Raw genomic sequence first — 21,439 nt, forward strand, 5'->3', positions numbered from 1 at the left:
CCTTAAGAACCGTAGTTGTTAAGGAAAATGAAAGAATATAAAAGGAGAACCCAAAGGGCCCTCAGCAACACTGCACATGGGGTGCTGTGTGCTGCAAAAGTGAAAAATAGATGCCTTTAAGAGATATGGAGGAAAGCAAGACTCCATAATATATAAGGTAAATAAAGAACAGTTACACCATGGTTGGAGCACAAAACAATGCACAAGGGGGAAAAGGTTCCCCTTTTTCAGGAGAACAAGAAAAGGTCCAGAAGTCCAGCAAAAAGTGCTGGGGGTCTCACTCAGAGAGGGGATTAAGCATACAACTGATAAATCTCCCTAACAGGAGTGCCTAAAGAAATGTTAAAAGGAAAGCAGACTAGTGAGCTACCAATCTGATGGTGTAAAATATAATAGTGGGGATTGTCCTGTAGACACTTTGAAGTGGATTATTTGGCACAATCTAGTGGTGGAATATAGGGAAAATGAACACGTTATATAACACACTGTTCTAATGTTCCTCGGGTCCTTACCTGAGTAATGCATTCACGATGGGGAATTGAAAGGGGCCTTCTTTTAGCTGAAACTATTGTATGCTTGAAATCTATTGCCTGCTTAGGTGCACTCAATGAATGTTAAATTCATGAATGTATTTTATTTTAGGCAATTGATGCAAAGACTATAAGAGATGTATGCACAAGATATATTTATGATAGGAGCCCAGCCATCGCTGCTGTTGGTAAGATTTGGTTCCCTTTATAATTTATAATTTTTTGCTGCTTCATTTTTTATTTTCTTATAGCCTGCCATTGCACAAACTTAACATGAAACTTGACTATTTCACTTGCATCACAGATAACTTTTTAATGTAAGAAGCTGTTGAAAGTGGAGTGTCCAGTTACTTTAATTTGTCTTCTTTAATGTGTTAGTAAGTACTTCAATCATTTTCAAAATAATATCCACAAACGTCTATAGTTTCTAAAGCAGAGAACACACACAAGACATCATGAAATGAGCACATCTTTCTGTCATTTGTTAATCAAATAGCAAACAGTCTTATTCTGGTGCCAGTGTTGCATCCTCAGGGAATGGCTTGAGCACCTCTACATCCATTGCTCGGGTTGTTTCCGAGGAATTCTTGTGATCCACACCCCCATGTGCGATATGTGAATTGTCAGCAAGCATTCAGTTACCCTTGGGGTGAAACACTGGTCAAGGTCTTTCCCAAAGCTCAGTGGATGCTTCCGGACAATCCCCATATTCTCCCTGGCATGTCCAGGATGCTGCATTAATTGTGCTCAGACAATTGAGCCTAAAGACTCACACCTGCAACCTGGTGTATAACAGATGGAGTCGGAGAGAACACGGGGAGACCAGCAAAGAGGTCTCCGGGCAGAGAAATCCTGTGGAGTCCGAGGCAGCCGAGTGTGGTCCCGTCGGGAAACCAGGATGGTGGCGGAACTGGGAAGAAATGGTGACGCCAGGAAGGGCAGAGAGGAAGCCACAATATTGGGAGCCTTGCTGGTCGTTGCCGGCATCAGGAGTTGCTGGCTGGGGAAGAGATCCAGTCATTGTAAGTCGTGAGTGGAGCTGCCGGCGACCCACACAGAAAGAGAAAGCAGCGGACTGTGAGTGGGGCTCGCTGTTCACTAAGGACGTGTACACGAAGCAGGATGTGACAGCCGCCCGGAGGAGACGCCGGAGATCGGTGATTGAGGAGAAAGGATCACTGGAACCAGGGCGCTCCTGGGGCTTTTATGTGGCAAAAAGGGAATGCCGAATGAACAAGAATTAAAGTGCAAGATACGGTGAACCAAAGTAAATGTTTTTTAGGATTATTGCGAAGTGTGAGCAAACAAGAACTGGAAACCATTGAATACTGAATGAAAGCTTTTGGTGAGCATATGAAAACTTTTAATGTCAATGTGCAAACGACAAGTTGGTGTGAAAAGCTGAAAGCATATATTGCAAGTTAAGAACAAATCTAATGAAATGCAAAGCAAGTATGGAGCATTGCTTAAGAGTGTGAGAGCAACATGATGAAGGTAAAAGAACACCACAAAGTCAACTGTATAGCTGAACTCATGGTGACAAAGTCCAGAGACTGGCAAACAGTGAAACTTGTTGTGGCAAAGCCAAGAGGCTGGCAAAGAGAGGCCCAAGTGAGTGTGAATCAGAACAAAGGTGCAGCCACAGAAGAACCTGTGTGGGCAAGTAAGCCTAGTTTGACCATTTGCGTGACCTGTAATGAGTGGACCGCGTAGTCTGACAACTGCGCCTAGAATTGGTGTACCCTATCTGTCACTGCCAAAGAACTATACAGAAAGTGATTACAAGTGTTTGAAAGAGATTGCTGAAATGAAGCAGAAGAAAGCAATCTCTATGAACTATCCATAAATAGGAGTGTAAAGATGACCTGGAATTGGTTTTGAATATTAAGAGAATTACTTTGAGTAAAACCTGGCAAGCTGAGCATACTGGTGTCTCGGGAGAGGAGAATCATGGGACACATTTAGAGCTGTTATTTTCTTGGTCAAGGGAACCCTGAGAGTCTTTTTGAGAATTTGTTGAACTGTTTTAACTTGGGGAAGGGGAGCTGGAAAGTAAGCCCAGAGCAGGAAGAAGCTCAGAACTTTATTTGGCACACTATTTCTATTGTTGCTGACATCCCTGCACATTGTTTAGCTTTAGTTGTGAGGGCAAGTATAAATCCCACTTTAGCATAGGGCAAGTTAGGCCTTCAACCACCTGACATTTAAGTTAATAAACCATTTTTATTTGATTTTTTTGAATCTGTTCTCTGTAGTCTTGCTTCATGATTCCCTCACCCCCTTTTTTTCTCGCTCTGCGACTTAAAAGGAGTCTATTGCTCACCATCAGCTGTCGAGCCTATGGAGATTTCAGCATTACCTTGAGCCAAACAGAGAGGAAATGCCAGGGTCAGGTTTTTTTTTTAGTCCACCATATGGCTGTACTATCAGTTTCTCTTATTCCTATGCCCATTGAGGTCCCGCTTTCCGAAACCCTTGGGGGCGTGGCAGTGAGGCAGGGGGGGTGGGGTTGCTTAGCAGGCTCACCTACCTAGCCTCAAAGGGGTGGGTTCCCCCTTGTGCAGAAGGGATGAAGTCTCCAGATTCGTCACACCTACCACAGTAGGGATAATGGGATATACATGACACTCAGTGATCCTGTGAAGAGATCTATAGATTCTGAGAAAGTAAAGTTTTTGCAGGTTGTTATAAGTCTCATTCAGACTTGACGGCACTGATTCTGAACTGACTACTTAGATCCCATACATGTCTTGAGCAGGCTATCGCTGCATCAGTAGGGGCTCCAATTGAATGCGCTGCAATCCATAAGCCCACCACTGACTTGGCATGCAGAAAATCTTCCGGGCCAGATGGGCGCTCCTACCGATTTTCTAATTGTATGTGAGTCCTGTGCACCCATGCTTCTTTAATACAAATGGTAATATCCTTTCCATGTAGAAGTCATTTTATTGTTTAAGGTATTATAATTGCTTTATTGAAGACAGATAAATCACCTGAACAACTTGACTCTTATAGACCTTTGTCCATGCTGATCATTTACAATTCGGTTCCTGCCAAAATGGTTGCTAACTACGTATTTCTGCTTTGGTCCATCTGACAATCTGGCTTTATTCTGTGCCATTCATCTGAATTGACTGGACATTGTATTGAATAGTCTATTACCGGAGCATAAGGTCATAGCTCTTTTTTTGGACACTGAAAAAGCATTTGAATCTGTTAAGAGAAAATGTTTATGGTCAATGCCACAGAGATTGGATTTGGTCTTGGGATTATACATAGAATACAGCTATTTCAAATTCTATTCTAAAATTTTGGGATAAAGTTGCAACAAACCAATTCCAAAAATATATAGAAACACAGGGGATTCTACACGACCAACAATCAGGCTTCTGAGAGGCTCACAGCATCGAAACGGCAATGTTAGATTTGCAATCACGGATGCTTGCAATTTTGGACAAGGGGAAATTGGGAATACTGATGCTGTTAGACCTTAGCGCTGCTTTTGACTTGATGGATCACCAATTGTTGTAAGAAGCATTGGAGAAAATAGCGGGATGCTCTCCAGCCGCTTTATGTTTGTTTGTTTGTTTTATTCACTTTTTATGCGCGCCAGACCCAGGGGTAACAGGGCGCAGTGGCAAGGAAATACGAAGCTTACAGGTTACATCATGGCAAAATGTACATTAAAATTACATTGGGTTAGACAGATCAGGCATACAGTAATTACAGCAAGTATACAGGTTCAAGGGGGTCAAGATGCTCGTAGGAAGTAGGAGCCCCCGGTCAGCAAAGGTCAGTCGAGGTGAGGAGTTGAATAACTTTTTTCCTGAAGCAACGGTAGGGCATGTCTGCTCTCAGGTCTTGTGGTAGAGAATTCCAAGTTTTAGCCGCCTTTACTGGGAAACTGTTTCCTCCGATAGTGTTCAGTCTAAAGTTCGGTATTGTCAAACAGTTGAGGTTACCAGCTCTGGTGGGTCTGGAAGATGTTCTCCTATGGAGTTTGTCAGACAAGTAACTAGGGGCAGAGTTATTGAGGGCTTTGTGGGTCAAGGATAGCATCTTGAGTTTTATTTTGTTCTCTGTAGACAACCAGTTGTGATGTCGTCTGGTGGACGAGATATGGGACTGTTTGTTAATGCCTAGTGCCGCTCTCAAGGCATTATTTTGTAATGTTTGTAGTCTCTGGGTTATTTTTTTATTAGCTCCAGAGTATAGGGCATTACAATAATCTACTCTGGAAAGAATTAAGGCTCTGGCCAGGATTAGACAACTCTTGTTGGAGAGGAAAGGTTTACTGGCTCTAATCAGTTTGCACGTGTAGGCCGTGGAGGAGGCAAGGGATTTTAGCTGTTTGTCAAAAGATAGGGTAGAATCAAGATAGAATCCCAGGGTTTTAACATCCTTGGATACTTGGATGATGTTCCCGTCTATGTTGAAGGAGGCAAATTCCTGTCCTAGTTTTTTGATATTGGCTCGGGTACCTAAGATGATCAACTCTGTCTTATCATCGTTTAGACAAAGGCCGTGAGTGGCCATCCATGCCTGGATGATAAGGTATACCTTGTTCACCAATTCCGTGTCCTTAGCATGATCCCCAGAAAGCGGGAGGAGGATCTGTGTATCATCTGCGTAGTTAGTATAGGTGATACCAAGATGATCCAGATCGTCGAACAATGGCTTGGTGAAAATGTTGTATAGAGTTGGGGATACGCAGGAGCCCTGAGGGACACCACACGAGATCGGGGTGGGATCTGCCTCCGCGGAGGGAGAGAAGACTCGCATCGTTCTCTCGCTCAGGAAAGACTTGATCCATCCAATAGCTTCTGCCGAGAAATGAGTGGCGGAGTCCAGGTGGCTACAGAGGACTCTGTGATCCACCAAATCAAAGGCCGCTGAGAGGTCCAGGAGTAGTAGGAGTACTGTTCTCCCTTTGTCTCTTAGCTCATCGATTTGGGACTTCAAGTCTATAAGGGCAGTTTCTGTTCCGTGTAGGGGTCGGAAGCCCGATTGTCTTTCTCCTAATAGGTTGTGTAGTTCCAGGTGCCTTTGAATTTGGATATAGGCAGCTTTATCCAGAATCTTGAGGAGAAACGGTACCGTCGTGATAGGGCGGTAGTTAGTAGGGATGAGAGGGTCTAATGTCTGTTTCTTTAGGAGAGGGAGAACCCAGGACTGTTTAAGGTTGGCCGGGATCGTACCTGAAGCGAAGGAAGCGTTGATCAGTTTAGCAATAAAGGGGGATAATTCTCTGGCAGCGTATTTTATCAGCTGTGCTGGGCAGATGTCACCTTTACAGTTTGAAGGTTTAAGCGACAGGATAACTTTTTCTACTTCCAGGGTGGTCATTTTGGAGAAGTGGAAGGTGTTACTATGCCCCAATGAGTTCTTGGTATGAGGCGGATCCTGAATTTTGAGTGCATTTTTTTTTTGCTTGATTTTATTTTGGAGTGTGATGATTTTATTGGTAAGGGCTTGCTGGATATCAGTACACCAAGGTTTGTCCTTGGTGCAGGTGTCCTGAGTGGCAATGGGGGACTCAAGTTCCTTTAGAATCGAGAAGAGCTCTTTCATACTGGAGTTGGATTTCGCTATGCGGTCATCATATGAATTACGTTTTGCCTGGCAGACTTCTTTTTTATACAGTGAGGAGAGAGTGGAACGTTTGGCTTTGTTGTCCGCTGATGGACAAAGCCTCCAAGCGGTTTCACTCTTTCTTTTTAAGATACGTAGATCTTTTAACTGTGGAGTAAACCATTTGTTTAGATGAGCTTTCGGCTTACTCGGTCTAAGCTTGAGAGGGGCCACTTTGTCTAAGGTAGTGAGCATGATGGAGTTAAATTCTTGCACTAGGATACTGGGGTTTAGGTTCTCTGATAGCGCATTAAGGGTTGGTAATATAGCTGGGATTACTTTCTCTGGGGTGATGCATTTTTTATTTCTTGTTAAGCAAGGAGGTGCTGGTGGGGGGGTCGTGGGGTTGGGTCTGGCGGTAACTAAATTAAAGGACACCAGGGAATGGTCTGTCCAGGGTATGGGCATTATAGATGAGATAGTCGTTGTACAGTTACAGTCAGCTATCCAGTCCAAGGTTCTTCCCTTCAGATGCGTAGGCTTATCAACTCTTTGAGTTAAGCCGAGTGAGTGAATAGAATTGGCTACCAGTGTAGCATTAGTATCTGTAGTATCATGGAGGCCTAAGTTAAAGTCCCCAAGAAGGATCGATTGAGAGCAAGGTTTAAGGTTATTTGTAAGTAAGATGTGGAGGTCATCTTCGAAAGTGCCTAATGGACCAGGAGGTCTATATAGGAGGTGGATGATAAGGGTTTGGTTATTATTTAGTTGGAGTTTAGCCGATAGCGTCTCACAAGAATGAATCGATTGGGTGGGTACTAGTCTAAGAGAGAGGCTTATTTTAGAGATTATCGCAATGCCGCCACCTCTAGCTCCTACTCGGTCGTGTCTAACTATCGTATAGCCATCAGGGATGGCTAGCATGAGCGCTGGTCCTGCTGCATTATGTAGCCAGGTCTCAGTGACAGCGAGAAAATCAAGGTTGCCTTCTATTATTATGTCGGCAATGTCTAGGGCATGGGCAACAAGCGATCTCATGTTGAGGAGTGCTCCCACAATAGTTGGGGTTTTAGTGACCTCTGTGGCTTGAAGAGGTGGGGTAGTAGACATATTAGGTGTGTTTAAGATATTGCATTGAGTTGGAATAGGTTGTAAAGGTTGTCCGGTATAACACGGTTTGCCAGTTTGCTTGAGGTTGGTTTTGATGTTGCTTGAGGGCAGGGATCTACGGGTGGGTTCATGCAATTTCGAGAGTCTAGCACGGAGTCTTAAGTTCCTACAGGGAGTGTCGCATGGGTGCGAAATCAGAAGGGGCTCATGACTCGAGCATACATAGGAGTCAGGAAGGTTAGTGTTAGGGTGTACTGTGGGCTTAAGAGGTGGCAGGGAGTTACATGCGTTGGAATTCGGCATGGTGAGTAGTTGTAGGATAGTCCTCAGTAAGGTTGTATAAATAGCTGGTAGATACATAATTGTATGGAGGTAACCTATCTAGGTACCATGTTAGTAATTATAGACTAGGCAGTACAGGCAATCAATGGCTCAATGATGCAATACTCAGGTGTGACAGGCTAGGCAGTGCAGGCAATTAATGGCTCAAGGAGGCAATACTCAGGTGTGACAGGCTAGGCAGTGCAGGCAATCAATGACTCATAGAGGCATTGCTCAAACATAGTTGACTATGGAGGTCCACAAACAGACAGTGTATGCACTCATGATTCAAGAAGGCATTGCTTAGGTCTGGATAGTTCAGGGCGTGCAAATGCAGGCATTCGGAATCAGGGGCATTACTCACATGCAGATCGGTTGTGTGGTGGATAGTGGATGGTGGATAGATAGCTGCAGTGACCAAAGTATTAAGGGCCAGTGGCAACTTGACTGGGCAACTTGGAAACGTTAGGTGCACTTATTAAACAGGTAGTGGTCTTACCCGATGGTCTAAGTCACTGGTAGACACTCGAGAGTGGACCTGTGGAAGCAGGACCTTCATGCTGGTGCTTTCGTTAATGGGCCAGGGGGACTGGCAGAGGCAGAATCGGCACGAAACAGGCACCCAACAGGCTTTAGCTTGGTTGACATCTTTTCTAGTGGACCGGAAAGCAAGGGTACATTGGGGTGAAAAAAATTCTCTGAGGCCACACACATCAACTTTGGAGTCCCCAAGGGGCAAGCTTATCTCCTTTGCTTTTCAACTTGTATATGAGATGCCTCTGTGACCTTCTGGAGAGCGTCAGCATCTTCACGAACTATGTCGGTGATACCCAGTTGATTTTTTTAATTGGAAGGTGATCATCATAGTGACGGTGCCAAAATAACTGACATCTATAGGTGTATGAAACAGACTTGGATGTGTCTGAATAATACCAACACGGAACTACTGATCTTTGGAACACACCAGGCTAGAACATAATTAGGTGTAGAATATAAATCATTTCGCATCAAGGAGGCAATCATCCCAGTAATGACTCAGGTCAAAACACTAGGGATGATGGTGGAAGCATCAGTGGGGTCCGAGGTTCATGTGAAATATCTTCATAAGAATAATGCATACTACCTGTGCCTATTGAGAGCCATACGACCATTCCTAAATGAAGAAAACACGACCGTTATCTTATCGCGATTAGATTATGGCAATGTCTTACTGTTAGGTGCCCCAAAGAAAGAAATTTAAAAATGTCAAGTCATGGAAAACAGTGGCGTTCGTACCATCAAAAAGATAAAGAATATAGAGCCTATAACGGAAGGTAGGAAAGCAATACACTGGTTAAGAATAGAGGAAAGAATTACTTTCAAATCTATGACCATTGTCCACAGATGTTTACATGGCAAGGCCCCTACGTATTTAAAGAAACAATTCTCCAGGTACACTCCATTGAGGTCGTTAAGATCAGAAGATCAGGGATGGCTGAATGTGCCTCGTTTTAGTCGAGCAACTAGTACAGGGAAATCCTTCCCAGTACAGGCAGTACAATGATGGAACAAATTGCCGTTGACACTCCGGCTAGAAAACAACTACCAGACCTTTTAGGAGCCATCTTAAAACTCACCTGTTTAAATAAGCCATTGCCACATCAGCATACATCCCTAGTTAGTGCTTTTAGGAATATTCGTACTGTTCGTAGGTTGTCTCCGTTTTGTGTTTCACGCGCCCTGATGCCTGTGGGCTTTCTGCGCGATATAAGCACACAAATAATAATATTATGTACAACACCAATGCACACTTATTGGAACATATCCCCCTTAATTGATTTGGAAAAGGGTCACGTGACAATGTGTTAGGGCAGTTTTTCTAAAGTCCACTTATCGGAGGACTTTCTAAAACTATCCCCTTGGTATACAGGCCCCAACTTCTAGTATATGTCTGTACTACTCAGGGTTTTAGTTGTATGGCAGACTAGCCAGGTTTATCTTAAGAGGAAGATGTGAGTTGTAGGTAAGTACAAAGAACTTAGAATATGCATAGGCCGAAAGAAACACTTAGGCACTTGTACTTATTTCACAATAGTTATTTATTTTATATACGCTTTTTGGCTAAGCGCTGTTGGTTTAGGACTGTCTGTGGCTGTCTCACGCTCTGCCGCTGCTCGGCTTTTATCCTGTGATTCCAGCAAATACAACACTTGCAACAAACTCAAGGCTGCGGGCTGACGGCAGAGAACTACAGATTTTATATACACATGGTAAAGTTACATTTTAAAGTAAGTACTATTTCAAAACTAATGAACACAATAGGAAAACCAATGCAATACTTCAAGTAAGTAAACCTCAATGTAAAAGACTTATTGATTAATACAATTCAAAGGTAAGTAAAATCACTGTTATAGCAACTCTAAATATTCTGTTGTGGGAACATTACCAATAGCAGGTAAGCACTTTTTAAGACTTGTAATCATTTTCATAGGCCTAAAGGCTTTAGCAGTCCATACCTATCTAGGTATGAGTTCTTCAAAGTCGGATTGGAGGTAAAGCAGGTAAGGCACTGTAGAAAAAGGCAATGTACCAGAGGATTCTTCAGTTACAAGTCAGTAGCAAGCTTTCATTGGTCAAAAAGAGTTCAGGGACCTCGTGAAAGGCTCTCTGTATGCGCACAAGCGTTAGGCCTGAGCGACTGTGTGTGGGCAAACACCTAACACCGGAATCCTCACTCCAGCAACAAAGGAGTGACAGAAAGACTAGGTATTACCCTGAGTCCCACAGTACCTTAGGAGTGATTAAGAAGTTACAACTGGACGCCTTCACGAGACAGCAGCAGTGGACCCGGGCTCATGTTCCTTGGTCGTGGTGACAAAAGGAGGGACCCTGGAAGGGATGTCGCAGCAGCAGTTACAAGAGGAGGCCTCCAGGAAAGGATTCTTCGTGTTCCAACGCGGATGGGGTCTTTTCAGAGACATCATTGAAGAACGCTTCTCGTCTGATCGATTCTCCTCGCTTGCTCGATCCTGCACTGTGGTGAGGGGACCTTGAGGAGGAGTATCTTGCCTCTGAAAGTCTGTAAGGAGTTGTGAAGAACCAAGAACAATACGCGGACATAGAGGACTTATTGTGATTGGTATAAACTTTTATTAACTAATAAAGGGGTTGGAAAATGGCCAAAACTAAGGGTCTGTCCTGTGTTAATAAGTCAAAAGCTAAAATTATCATAGCCCTCACATTCTAAAAGTCTGAGGTACAAATGTTCAAGTTCAACAAAAAGATACAAATTCAACAAAAGTTCCAATTGGATATTGTTCACAGTTCCAGGGAATAATTCCCCTCCCCAGGTTTCTCTCCACCACAACAGAAGGACAAACGTATATCCAAGTTCTTTATAGCTCAAGAGGATATTGGTATTGCAATTCACGCCAGGGGAAATGAATCCTTTCCACAGGTCTTTTCCAGATTCAGTGCTATTTCAAATCCTAAGGTCATTATTCTTCATTGGGATTGTTCTTTCAAATCAACACAACTTGGGTGCGGGTCGCAAACTTGCAAAACATCTGGTATACTGTCCTGCCAGGAATTTGTATTTCACTGTTCATCAATGGGGCATGTGTCTTCCCCAAGTTCCTTTCTTTCTCAGACTTCACAATGTTTTGTTTTAAACTCTCCTCAAGCATTGTGACTATGAAGATGACAACTAATTCGACTAGGAGCCACTTGCTCCCCACTCTGGTCAATTGGTTCATCCTTTTCAGTCTCTTCAGTTCAGCCTCGGCTTCTCGTCCCTCCACCATCGGCTCACCGTTATTGTTTTCTTCCTCTTTTTGCTGCGGCTCCCATTCAAATTCTCCTTACTGCTTTTGCAGAGCTCGAGAGGCTCCCCCGCCCTGACAGTGGCACTGAGAGTCCTTGCTCTCCATGACAGAACAAAACCTGACTCTGCTTTCTGTTCCCACCTCTTGTCTTTCTCTGGCAGCTCTGCTGGCTACCGGCGATGCTGTCCCGAGCGGCCAGTACAGAGCCTGCTTGTCGGCTTCTCCTCTCCTTGCTTGTGTTTTTTTTCAAGTCACGGCCTCCAGTCCCTTATGCTCCCCAGCTCGGTCAGTGTGTCTGGGTCAGCTTCTTCTCTCGCTGCTACCACTGCAGAGCTCTCGGGATACTGTCTCGGGTTGGGACGTAGTCTTCTTCCGATTCACTGCTGCCGTACTGCTCGTCACACCTGCCTCCAGCTTTCGATTCGGTACCTGGAGGAGATCTCCTTTTGCGTTTAGCTGTTCCATTTTTAAACTCCCACTTCAAGGACGGGAGATGCTCAGAGCCAATTAACGTCCCCCAAACACTAGACTACTCCTTTTAGTTCAGTCTAGTAATCTTCATTTGGGTCGTCCTCTTTATTCATCATTCTGTTTTCAACAGAATACTGAATATTATTGTCAACAGGCTTTGTGGATTGTTGAAGGGGATTATCACAGTATGTTATCAAGGCATGTGGAATGGAGGGGATATCCCTAAAAGGAACAGGGGGATATCCCTAAAAGGAACAGGGGGATACCATGTCTCATCAGATGCCTGTCCTCCCCCTGAGGTTTGCCTCCCCTCATGCGATCCTCCCTCGCATACCCATTCCCTAGGGTGAGGATCAGGTAGCGGCTGCCCTCCCCAGGCCAAATGAGGAGAGGCTACCTACAGGAAAGGAGTGATGACATCATCCAATTCTTCACAGTCCGCTAATGTTTCGGGAGGGTTAGTTTGCGGTAAGACAATGCACTGCATTCAGGCTCGAAGTCCCAGTGTATTGATGTTTTGCAGGCCAGGAAAGTCACAGTACGTCGTGGGATGGCTTGAATTTAAGGTCCTCTTAGGACTGATTGTGCCCACCAGTGCAAGGAAGGAAGTCGTCCTCTTCAGAGCTCCCCTGTCGATTCTAAAACGGTTCAGGACTGTAGCGGTCACTTCACAGGTTGCTGGTAGGTGCTGCAGGTAGGCGTCTCTGGTTGTTTTCTTGGTCGACTTGTCTTTTGCCTCAGGATCCTCGCCTTTCATCCAGGAATCCAGCCAATCAACAGTCATGCAACATCCAAACTTTGGGGGGGTGGCTGTGTTTGCAGGACAGCCAGTCTCCCAGTTGGAACTGGTTCCATGCAGGCATGCCACAAGACAAAGAAGAGCTGACTTTGTCTATCCCCCGCCCCCTCGACCCCCTCCCCGTCCTCCCAGACACTGATGGAGCTTCGGCAGGCTTCACAAAGGATTCCCACCGAAGACTAAAGCCAAACTAGGACCTCTGCCACACAGGTTGTTAGAAAAAGGACCAAGAAAGGACAGGCACCCAAGAAAGGGCAAAGAAGAGAGCAACCATTTTGGGTCAATGGTGACCCTTCTCTGCTCTACTGCGGCTGTGAACACAGGCATGGTAGGAAAAATGCACAAAAGTCGGTAGAACATGTCCATTGCCACCAGCCATTCAGTTATGCCTTTCACTGTACGTTTATAGGAACAGTGAGAAAGGGGATACGAGGTAAGCCCCCAGCACTCCACATAAGGTGGTTTGTTCTGATCTCACAAAAGAAAAGGTAAGAAGGATAAAATAATTCTTCTATCCATGGGAACAATAGTTCTCACAAGGAAAATAAAATAAAATAAAAAGGAAAACCCCAAAGGGCTCCCAGCAACACTGCACAAAAGGTGCTGTAAATGACTGATTCCTTGAAAAAATACGGGGGAAAGCTTGACTCAATAAAAAAAAAATAATGAAAAGGGTTCCCATGGTCAGAGCAAAAAGTATGAATGGGGGCGGGGGGTCCCTTTATTCAGGGGAACAGACAAAAAGATCCAGATGTCTAGCAAAAAGTGCTTGGGGGGTCTCAGAAGTAGAGGGGGTTTGGCATAGTTATGGAAAATCGCCCTAACGCAAGGCTGCCCCATTCACATGCAATACTTCTCGGGCAGGGTGAGGTGATGTTGCTTGTGGCATTCATTCACCACATTATGCCTTCCTGGTCTATCGCTTTGCAGGCAATATAGTTCTGTATATCAGGACCCCACAATGCAACTTAAAACAGAGTATAACTGACATCACCCTATTTAGTAAATTTGCTGGTTTGTCTGTTAACTGGTGTAAATGCAAAATATTTTGCAAAATGATGGTCTTAGGCAAAACCAGACTGGTATGGGGTTTACATGGTGTTCAGTTACTATAATATACTTTGGGGCTAAACTTGAGGCACTTTTTCAGTTAACCTACTCTCCATTACTTGGGCAATTACATTCTCAGGTGAACATATGGGTTTTTCTGTCGATGGTGGGCTACGCTGCAGCTGTTAGAATGATAGTGCTGGCCTCTAGTAGCCAACTGTGTCAGAAATGTAAACGGGCATATCAATCTCCAGATCGCATTGCAGTGGTAAACCCAGTTATGAATTTAATCTCGGATTCTGTGGTAACATTGAATCGTCCAGTGTTTCATATCCTGTTTGGGAGTCCTTGATTTCTGGGTTCCATGTGTTAATTCCGCCGCAAAAATATAGCGCTGCAAAAATATCACCATATTTTTGCGTCACAATTCACACACGGAACCTGCGGGGGACACCCATGCAACCCGTGTATCATTTATTTTATGTGCCGGGGATTCCCCCGCAACTCCCATAATATCCAACAAAAATATCGCCAGTGGTGAACCAAACGGCCATATCTACAGCGCTATTTTTGTTGCGGATATTATGTAGTGATACCGATTTCTGGTAGTGTCAAGATTTTTGTGCATGGAAGTTGGCATCCAAAGTGCACAGTCAATTGTATATTGCTTAGAGAATCCCCATTTTCTTTGACACGCAAACACTTAATATAGCCTGTGACGAAACCCAGGGTATTGTCACTGCTTCCATGGGGGAAGTCCCTGCCCATGATGCCAGGCCGCTACCAGACAGTCCCCATGCGGGTGGATCTCATGGGGAGGAAATCCCTTCATGGGACCAGTGACTATATCCTTGGGAGAATGCAGTATTCAATCCCTCCAGTGTTATCCCCATTGTCCTTACACCCCTGGCCCCTCTGAGGCCCCCATACCTCTATGTGTGGTTTTACTAAACATACTGGGACGAGGAAGAGTGAGGTTTACCCAGACAAACTAAAAATCACCACTGACACAAGGAAGATGAAACGAGGCAAAATCCAACCTTAGAACCAACACGCACGGTACAGCTTACAAGAAGCATCCTCGATCAGAATTCGACAGAGCATCAAACCAGCCCTGGAGGAACGAGGAAAAAGACGCTTGTTCTGTGGTGAGGGACCCGAAGGCTGGAAGCGGAGATACTGTCAAGGAGAGAAGCAAGACTCCAAGGTCCAAGCAACAGGGAGCTGGCAGGCAGCTGAGACAAGTGATGCCTGACTGGTAAAAGCGAACCAAGAACGAGATCGTGGGCAGTCAAGGACGTGAGTGAGAATCTAACGCTGTGGACACAGAAGCCCCAAGACAGCATCAACACTTGCCGAAGGTAGGGCAAGGGTCGGACCAGCTAGTGGGGCACAAAGAAAGCTAAAAGGGGATAACGGAGGAATTTGATACAAACTTTGTGAAAAAGCCTATGCCGAACAGTACCTGGCAGGAGAGTACACCGGGTCTTTTCAAGTGGACATCAGGTGAAGCCAGGACAGGGGTCCCACAGAAACAGAAGATCAGGGTCTGTGACACATATGAAAGCAGGGATGCCCCACTAGTGCACATCAGGGTCTGGGACCCACATAAGAATGGGCAAAGTCTGCCAGGAAGGTATACAAATGTCAAGGACCCATACCAGAGTGAATCAGGGAAACCCTGAGAAAGTATAAAACAATCTGGAACTCAGAGAAAAGAGAAACAAGCAGCAGAACAAGCCAGCGAGACCCAGAAACAGTCCAGAGAAATCTGGGGTCAAGGTCGAGAAGCAGAAGAGACGCTAGAGAACAGAACAAGGGTTGGGACCTTTGCCAAAAAAAACAAATACATTTTGGACCTCTAAATATCTAATTAAGTCTGGCAGGATGGTGAACCAGACTTGATAACACATTATGATATGATAAGGCATTTATAACGCACCTATACACAAGTGTTCCAAGGCGCCACAAGGAAATTGAGGGGAAAGTTGAGAGGACAAAACAACGATCTTACTAGGCCTAGTGACATTATCAGGGAGGGGATAAGTGCTGGGGTGGGGGAGGGGCACAAACAATACATCAGATCCAAATAACAAGTAGTGCGGCCAACAGGTGGCAAGTGCGAGTGATAAAAGTGCAGACAGAAAGTGTCTAATAGTGCAGGAAGGGGATTGTAGGGTTACAGATACAGACCACAAGTGCAAGGGATGCCAAGAGGCAGTGCAAAGGATGCCAAGAGGTAGTGCGAGTGTGCAACTGGGCGGGCAGGGACCAGGGCCCAAATTCAGAGTGTAACCAGGTGACCAGTGCAGAATCAGACAGGAGATCAGCAGGGGAGAGGACAAGAGAAGGTAGAAGCAAAGAGGAAGGTGTTGAGGTGCTTCTGGAATCGGAGATGGTTCTGCTCAAGTTTGAGAGAGGCAAGGAGGCTGTTCCAGAGGGAGGAGGCAGCCGAAGAAAGAGTTCTACCCCCAACTTGTTGCTTGGAGATGCGACTGACCTTCAAGGAGTTGGAGGTGCGAAGATATTTAGGAAGAGAGAGTTGGAGGTATTATAGTCCCAGGCCCCAGAAGGCCTTGTGGACACTGCAGAGGGTCTTTAACCTGATCATTGCTGCCACTGGGAGCCAATACAGCGATTTCAGGACTGAAGAGATACGATCCCAGGGCTTGAGGCAAAGGCCAAGTCTTGCAGTCCTGTTCTGGATGAGTCGTAGAGCATGGAGAGTAGAGACAGGCAGATCTAGAAAGAGGCTGTTGCAGTAGGCCAGCCTAGAGAGAACCAGAGCTCTGGAGACAGTGAGCTTCTGGGGGAAGGTGAGGAAAGGAAGAATACATCCGAGCAGGTGCAGCTGGTAGTTTTACTTCTTAGAAACTTCAGAGATGTGAGGAGAGAAGGAGAGTGTGCAGATGAAGATGGCCCAAAGGTTCTTTGCCTCACAAGTGGGAGCAGGAAGAGTGCCCACCGTGGTCGGCCAGAGAGAGACAGGAAAGGAAGGTGCAGATGAGGAAGATCTCAGGTCTTATTGGCATTGAGGCAGATATCATTGGCGGCACACCACTCCTGGATTGCAGACAGACAATCCGGGATGAGAGAGCAAGCTGGGTGTCATCCGCATAGCACTGAAAATTGAAGCAGAGAGCAGCAATGTGGTGGGCGAGTGGTGCTATGTATTGGTTGAACAGCCAAGGAGAAAGGTTATACACCTAGGGAACACCACAGGTAGAGAGTGAGATAGAGCAGAGGAAGGGCCCAAGTTGGACCTGGGAGAGCCGGTCAGAGAGGAAAGAGGTCAGCCAGGCAGGGCCTGATCAGTGATACCTAGGTTATCACGGAGCAGGATGGCATGGTTGACAGTGTCAAAGGCAGCAGAGAGATTAATTAAGATGAGGAAAGAGGGGTGGTTGGCATCAAGGTTAGAAAGCAGGTCTTCGCGGATGTTCAGGAGAGCAGTTTCCATGCTTCGGAATGCTTTGTAGCCAGACTGGCCATGGAGACAACCAACAGATTCAGTGTGAAGATTAAGCTGGTTGGGGGGGCGTGGCTTGGACGCCATGTGAAAGGATGTGCCTGAACGGGAGCTCCCGCTGATCCGAACATTATCCGGCTGAATCCGCGCAACGGCCGCTACGATGTGGCATAGACGGTGATGACTGTAAATGCGAGGCTCGGCTGCACATGTGGATGCATTCTCATACGGGATTGTGCAGCGCTTGGGTACTCAGGAGCCGCGTGAAGTTTTGGGGCCGGAGCTTCGCCGGCAGACAAAATGGCTGCCGTCGCTTGATGTTGGGACAAAGGATCGGGGACCGGGATTCTGGAGGCGATTCCCTCAGTTCACGTTCAGCGCGATCCAGCGAGAGCAAGCCTGACTGGAGGTAGCCGAAACTGTGTGGCGACGGGGGGACATAGTGCCCCCAGGCCTGGGGCCTAAGCGAGATCGAAGGGACGCTCCTGATCGAAGATATGTCGAGCAAGCTCCTGAGGGCAAAGAATAAACAGCCCACGCTCGACGAATTTGCCAAGACATCGCCTGGCACCGAAGGGACCAGGAGCAAAGAGAAGGCCCAGCCCAAGGAGATGGCCGCAGGAGGAACGAACCAGGAGGTCCTGGCAGCGATCGCTGATCTGAAGGCGACATGGGAGACCAAACTCCAACTTGCGGTGGCCGAACTGAAAACTGCGATGGAACTTCAGGTCGGGGCGGTACAGGAGGATGTGAACCTCCTGAGGCAAGATGTGCGAACCCTGGCTGAGCGCACAGAGACCCTGGAGAAGGAGATGGGCCCGACTGTGGCGGAATGCACCGCGCACAAACGAGAGATCCATGCCCTGGTGCAGAGGGTAGGCAACTTGGAAAGCAGGGCTGAAGAGGCAGAAGGTCGGGCCCGCAGAAACAACATCCGGATTGTGGGCCTACCGGAGGGAGCTGAGGGCCAGAATCCCACAGATTTTATCGAGACTTTGCTGCTGCAGGAGATCACCGGAGGTGCCCTAACGCAGGGATTTGCAGTGGAGAGGGCACATAGGGCCTTGATCAGAAGGCCACCGCCGGGTAATCCGCCCAGGCCCGTGATCGCCAAGATCCTCAACTACAAAGACCGGGAGAAGATTCTGGAACATTTTCGTAAAGGGGGCACCATACGGCGAGGGGAGGCAACCATCACTGCTTACCCCGACTACACTCTACAAGTGCAGCACAGTCGGATGAACTTCGGGGCGGTCAAAAGGCGCCTGCGGACGGCCGGTTTTAAGTATATGTTACTCTACCCAGCCAAACTTAAGGTCTTCTTCAAGGCTAAGACGCTGTTTTTCGACACCGCTGAGGAGGCCATGGAATGGCTCGATGCGCAGAACTGCCCTCAGGAGCCTGATGAGCAGATGGCGGACGGAGTAGGGAGAGTTAAGTGAAACAGTGGGCCCGGCGGACTTTGAACATTTGAACTGGAATATAGTCTTTGCCACTTTGTGATGGGGATGCACTTTTTAACTGTTTCGAATATGGTCCGCGAGCGCGGATATAAATGTGTAGGGGGCATCCGAGGGACGTTTTATTCGTACCCCAGTGTGTGGTTAGGTTAGTCACTGTGTGGGGTGTGACACCCTGTCGGGTTCTCTACACGGGCTTCCGAAGAGAACCGAACACGGGGATGCCTGAGATCCAGGGATGGAGCTGGGCAGTTGGTTGGGTTAGGGGGGTGGGGGGTGTTAGTTGTTATGTGAGCCTGGGGAAGAAACTGAGAAGGGATGTAGTCGGGACTGGGGGGAGGCGATCAGACCAGAGGGGGAAGTGGGAGCTGCGGATAAATCATGGGAGACCTTAAGGTATTGACATGGAATGTTAGAGGGTTGAATAGCTACCTGAAGCGTAATAAGGTCATGTTGTATTTGAAGAGGCAGAGGATAGACGTGGCCTTGTTACAGGAGACGCATTTGACACGGGATAAACTTGAAATGGTGCGGAGAAAATGGAGGGGGACAGTGGTTGGATCCACATTCTCTGCGTATGCCAGAGGTGTGCTGGTTTGGGTTGCACCACATGTCCCGTTCAAGCTCTTGGGGGAGGTTGTGGAGTCGGACGGGCGGCTGGCCATGGTTCGGGGGATTGTGGAAGGTAGAGTTGTCTGTATCATAAACACTTATGCGCCCAACCAGGACACAGCGACTTACTTTAGGACACTGTGCGCGAGACTCGGTGAAGGGATGGGGAGCACAGTAATCTGGGGTGGAGACTTTAATTGTGTGCTTAACCCCAGGGAGGACAGGTCGGATGACAAAATGGTTAGGCCCAGCCCAGCGGCCAAGGTGTTGCAGTCGCTGCTAACGGATCTAGGCCTGGTAGATGTGTGGAGAGCGAGACACCCGGGTGGGAGGCAGTATTCGCACTATTCGGCTCCGCACCAACTGCACACGAGGCTCGACTACTTTTTTGCCACGCCAGACATTCTTACGGAGTGTGAACAGATTGACTACAGGGCGAGGGTCCTCTCGGACCACTCGCCCCTAATCATGCATTGGCGGCTGCGCCCCCCACGTGCACGGATCCCAACATGGCGCCTTCGGGCGGAGGCGCTACGGGATCCGGTATTCAAGGAGGACATGAGGGAGGAGATAGTCGCGTACTTTGAGTCGAATACAGGGAGTGTCAAGTCGGCTGGTACTTTATGGGAGGCTTTTAAGGTGGTGATGAGGGGAGCTGCTATCGCGAAGTCCAAGGGATTAATGGGCGGAATCCTGACCGACCTGCGAGAGGCCGAGATCGAGCTGGAAAAAGAATTGGAGAAGGGTGGGACCGATATGGAAGTAGTTACTGAGCTGCAGCAGCGGTGCTCTGGGCATTGGGACAGACTTTGTAACCTGAATTATACGAAGTACATTGAGAGGTTGCATGCGGGTGGGGACAAGACAGGCAGGCTCCTCGCTTGGCTATATAAGAGCGAAACCCCTAGGGCTCCGATCCGATCGGTCATCACCGAAGGGGGTGCGGAGATCGATACGCAAGAAGGGGTAAATGGGGCATTCGCAGAATACTACCAAACACTGTATGAAGATCGGGAAGGGGGGAGCCGAGAGGAGATAGATGAAGTACTCGGGGATATAGGCCTGCCCAGAATCAGCGATGAAGAGCGAGAGGAGATGGATGCTCCGATCACTCTGGAAGAGCTCAGAGAGATAGTGCGACAGCTGCCCACTTGCAAGGCCCCGGGGGCGGACGGGTTCCCCAGCGAGTTTTATAAGGCGTATGGGGAGGAGGTACTCCCACCCATGCTGGACATGTTTAATGAGGCGTTTGAGCTGGGACAGCTACCAGAATCACTCAGGGAAGCGGTCATAGTGCCACTCCCCAAGCACAATACACCGGGACATGGTTGCGGCTCCTATCGACCCTTGTCGATGCTGAACCAGGACAGCAAGATCCTAACAGCTGTCTTGGCGGCTAGAATGAGGAGAGTGATGGGCAAGCTGATTCACCCTGACCAGACGGGCTATGTCCCGGACAGGAACATTACCCACAACCATAGACGCCTACACAGAGTGGTCGAATGGGGATGTAGCAAAGACGGCGAAATGGCGATAGTGGCGCTGGACGCGGTCAAGGCGTTCGACTCTGTTCGTTGGCCGTGGCTGTTGGCGGCATTGGATCACTTCGGAATGGGGCCAGGGTACAGGAGGTGGGCCGAATTATTATATAGCGCGCCTCTAGCCAGAGTTCGTACGGGGGCAGTAGTGTCGGATAGGTGGCAGTTAGGTAGAGGCACCAGGCAGGGATGTCCTTGGTCCCCAATGTTGTACATCCTGGCCCTTGAGCCCTTGGCAATTTACCTCCGGCAACAGTATGACCCGGTGGGCATAGAGGTGGGGGGGGAGAACCATCTGATATCCCTGTATGCCGACGATATGCTGTTGTACCTCCAATACCCTGAAGAGAACTTGCAATATGTCTTGGAGGTGATGGAGAGGTTTGCTTGGCTTTCTGGCATAGCGGTCAACCCTCGGAAATCCACTCTGTTCCCGCTGGGCGGCTATGTGGGGATACCGGCTGAGAGGTTGCCAGTATTGCGAATCCCATGGGCGACAGGCACCTTTCGGTACCTTGGCATAGACGTATACCACACGACCGGGGAGGAACACAGGCACAATACTGAATTGGCAGTGGGGAGGATCGAGAAGTGCATGAGGTTTTGGGAGAAACTACCCTTAGCGATGATGGGCCGGGGTGCTATGCTTAAGATGGTGGTGCTACCTAGGCTGCTGCATTATTTCAATAACATCCCATACATGAT

At 47.4% G+C, this 21,439-nt stretch overlaps 1 protein-coding gene across 1 annotated transcript in view; it reads left to right on the forward strand.

The window, feature by feature from the left end:
* The window catches only part of PMPCB (peptidase, mitochondrial processing subunit beta), a 408,171-nt gene that overhangs the window by 361,174 nt on the left and 25,558 nt on the right, over positions 1-21,439 (forward strand). Inside the window, exon 12 of the mRNA XM_069628068.1 lies at positions 643-718. Within this exon, the coding sequence (XP_069484169.1) occupies positions 643-718 (76 nt within the window). The remainder of the gene's footprint in view (positions 1-642; positions 719-21,439) is intronic.

This window comes from Ambystoma mexicanum, chromosome 12, assembly GCF_040938575.1.
Source record: "Ambystoma mexicanum isolate Mex_15411 chromosome 12, UKY_AmexF1_1, whole genome shotgun sequence".
Taxonomy (NCBI): domain Eukaryota; kingdom Metazoa; phylum Chordata; class Amphibia; order Caudata; family Ambystomatidae; genus Ambystoma; species Ambystoma mexicanum.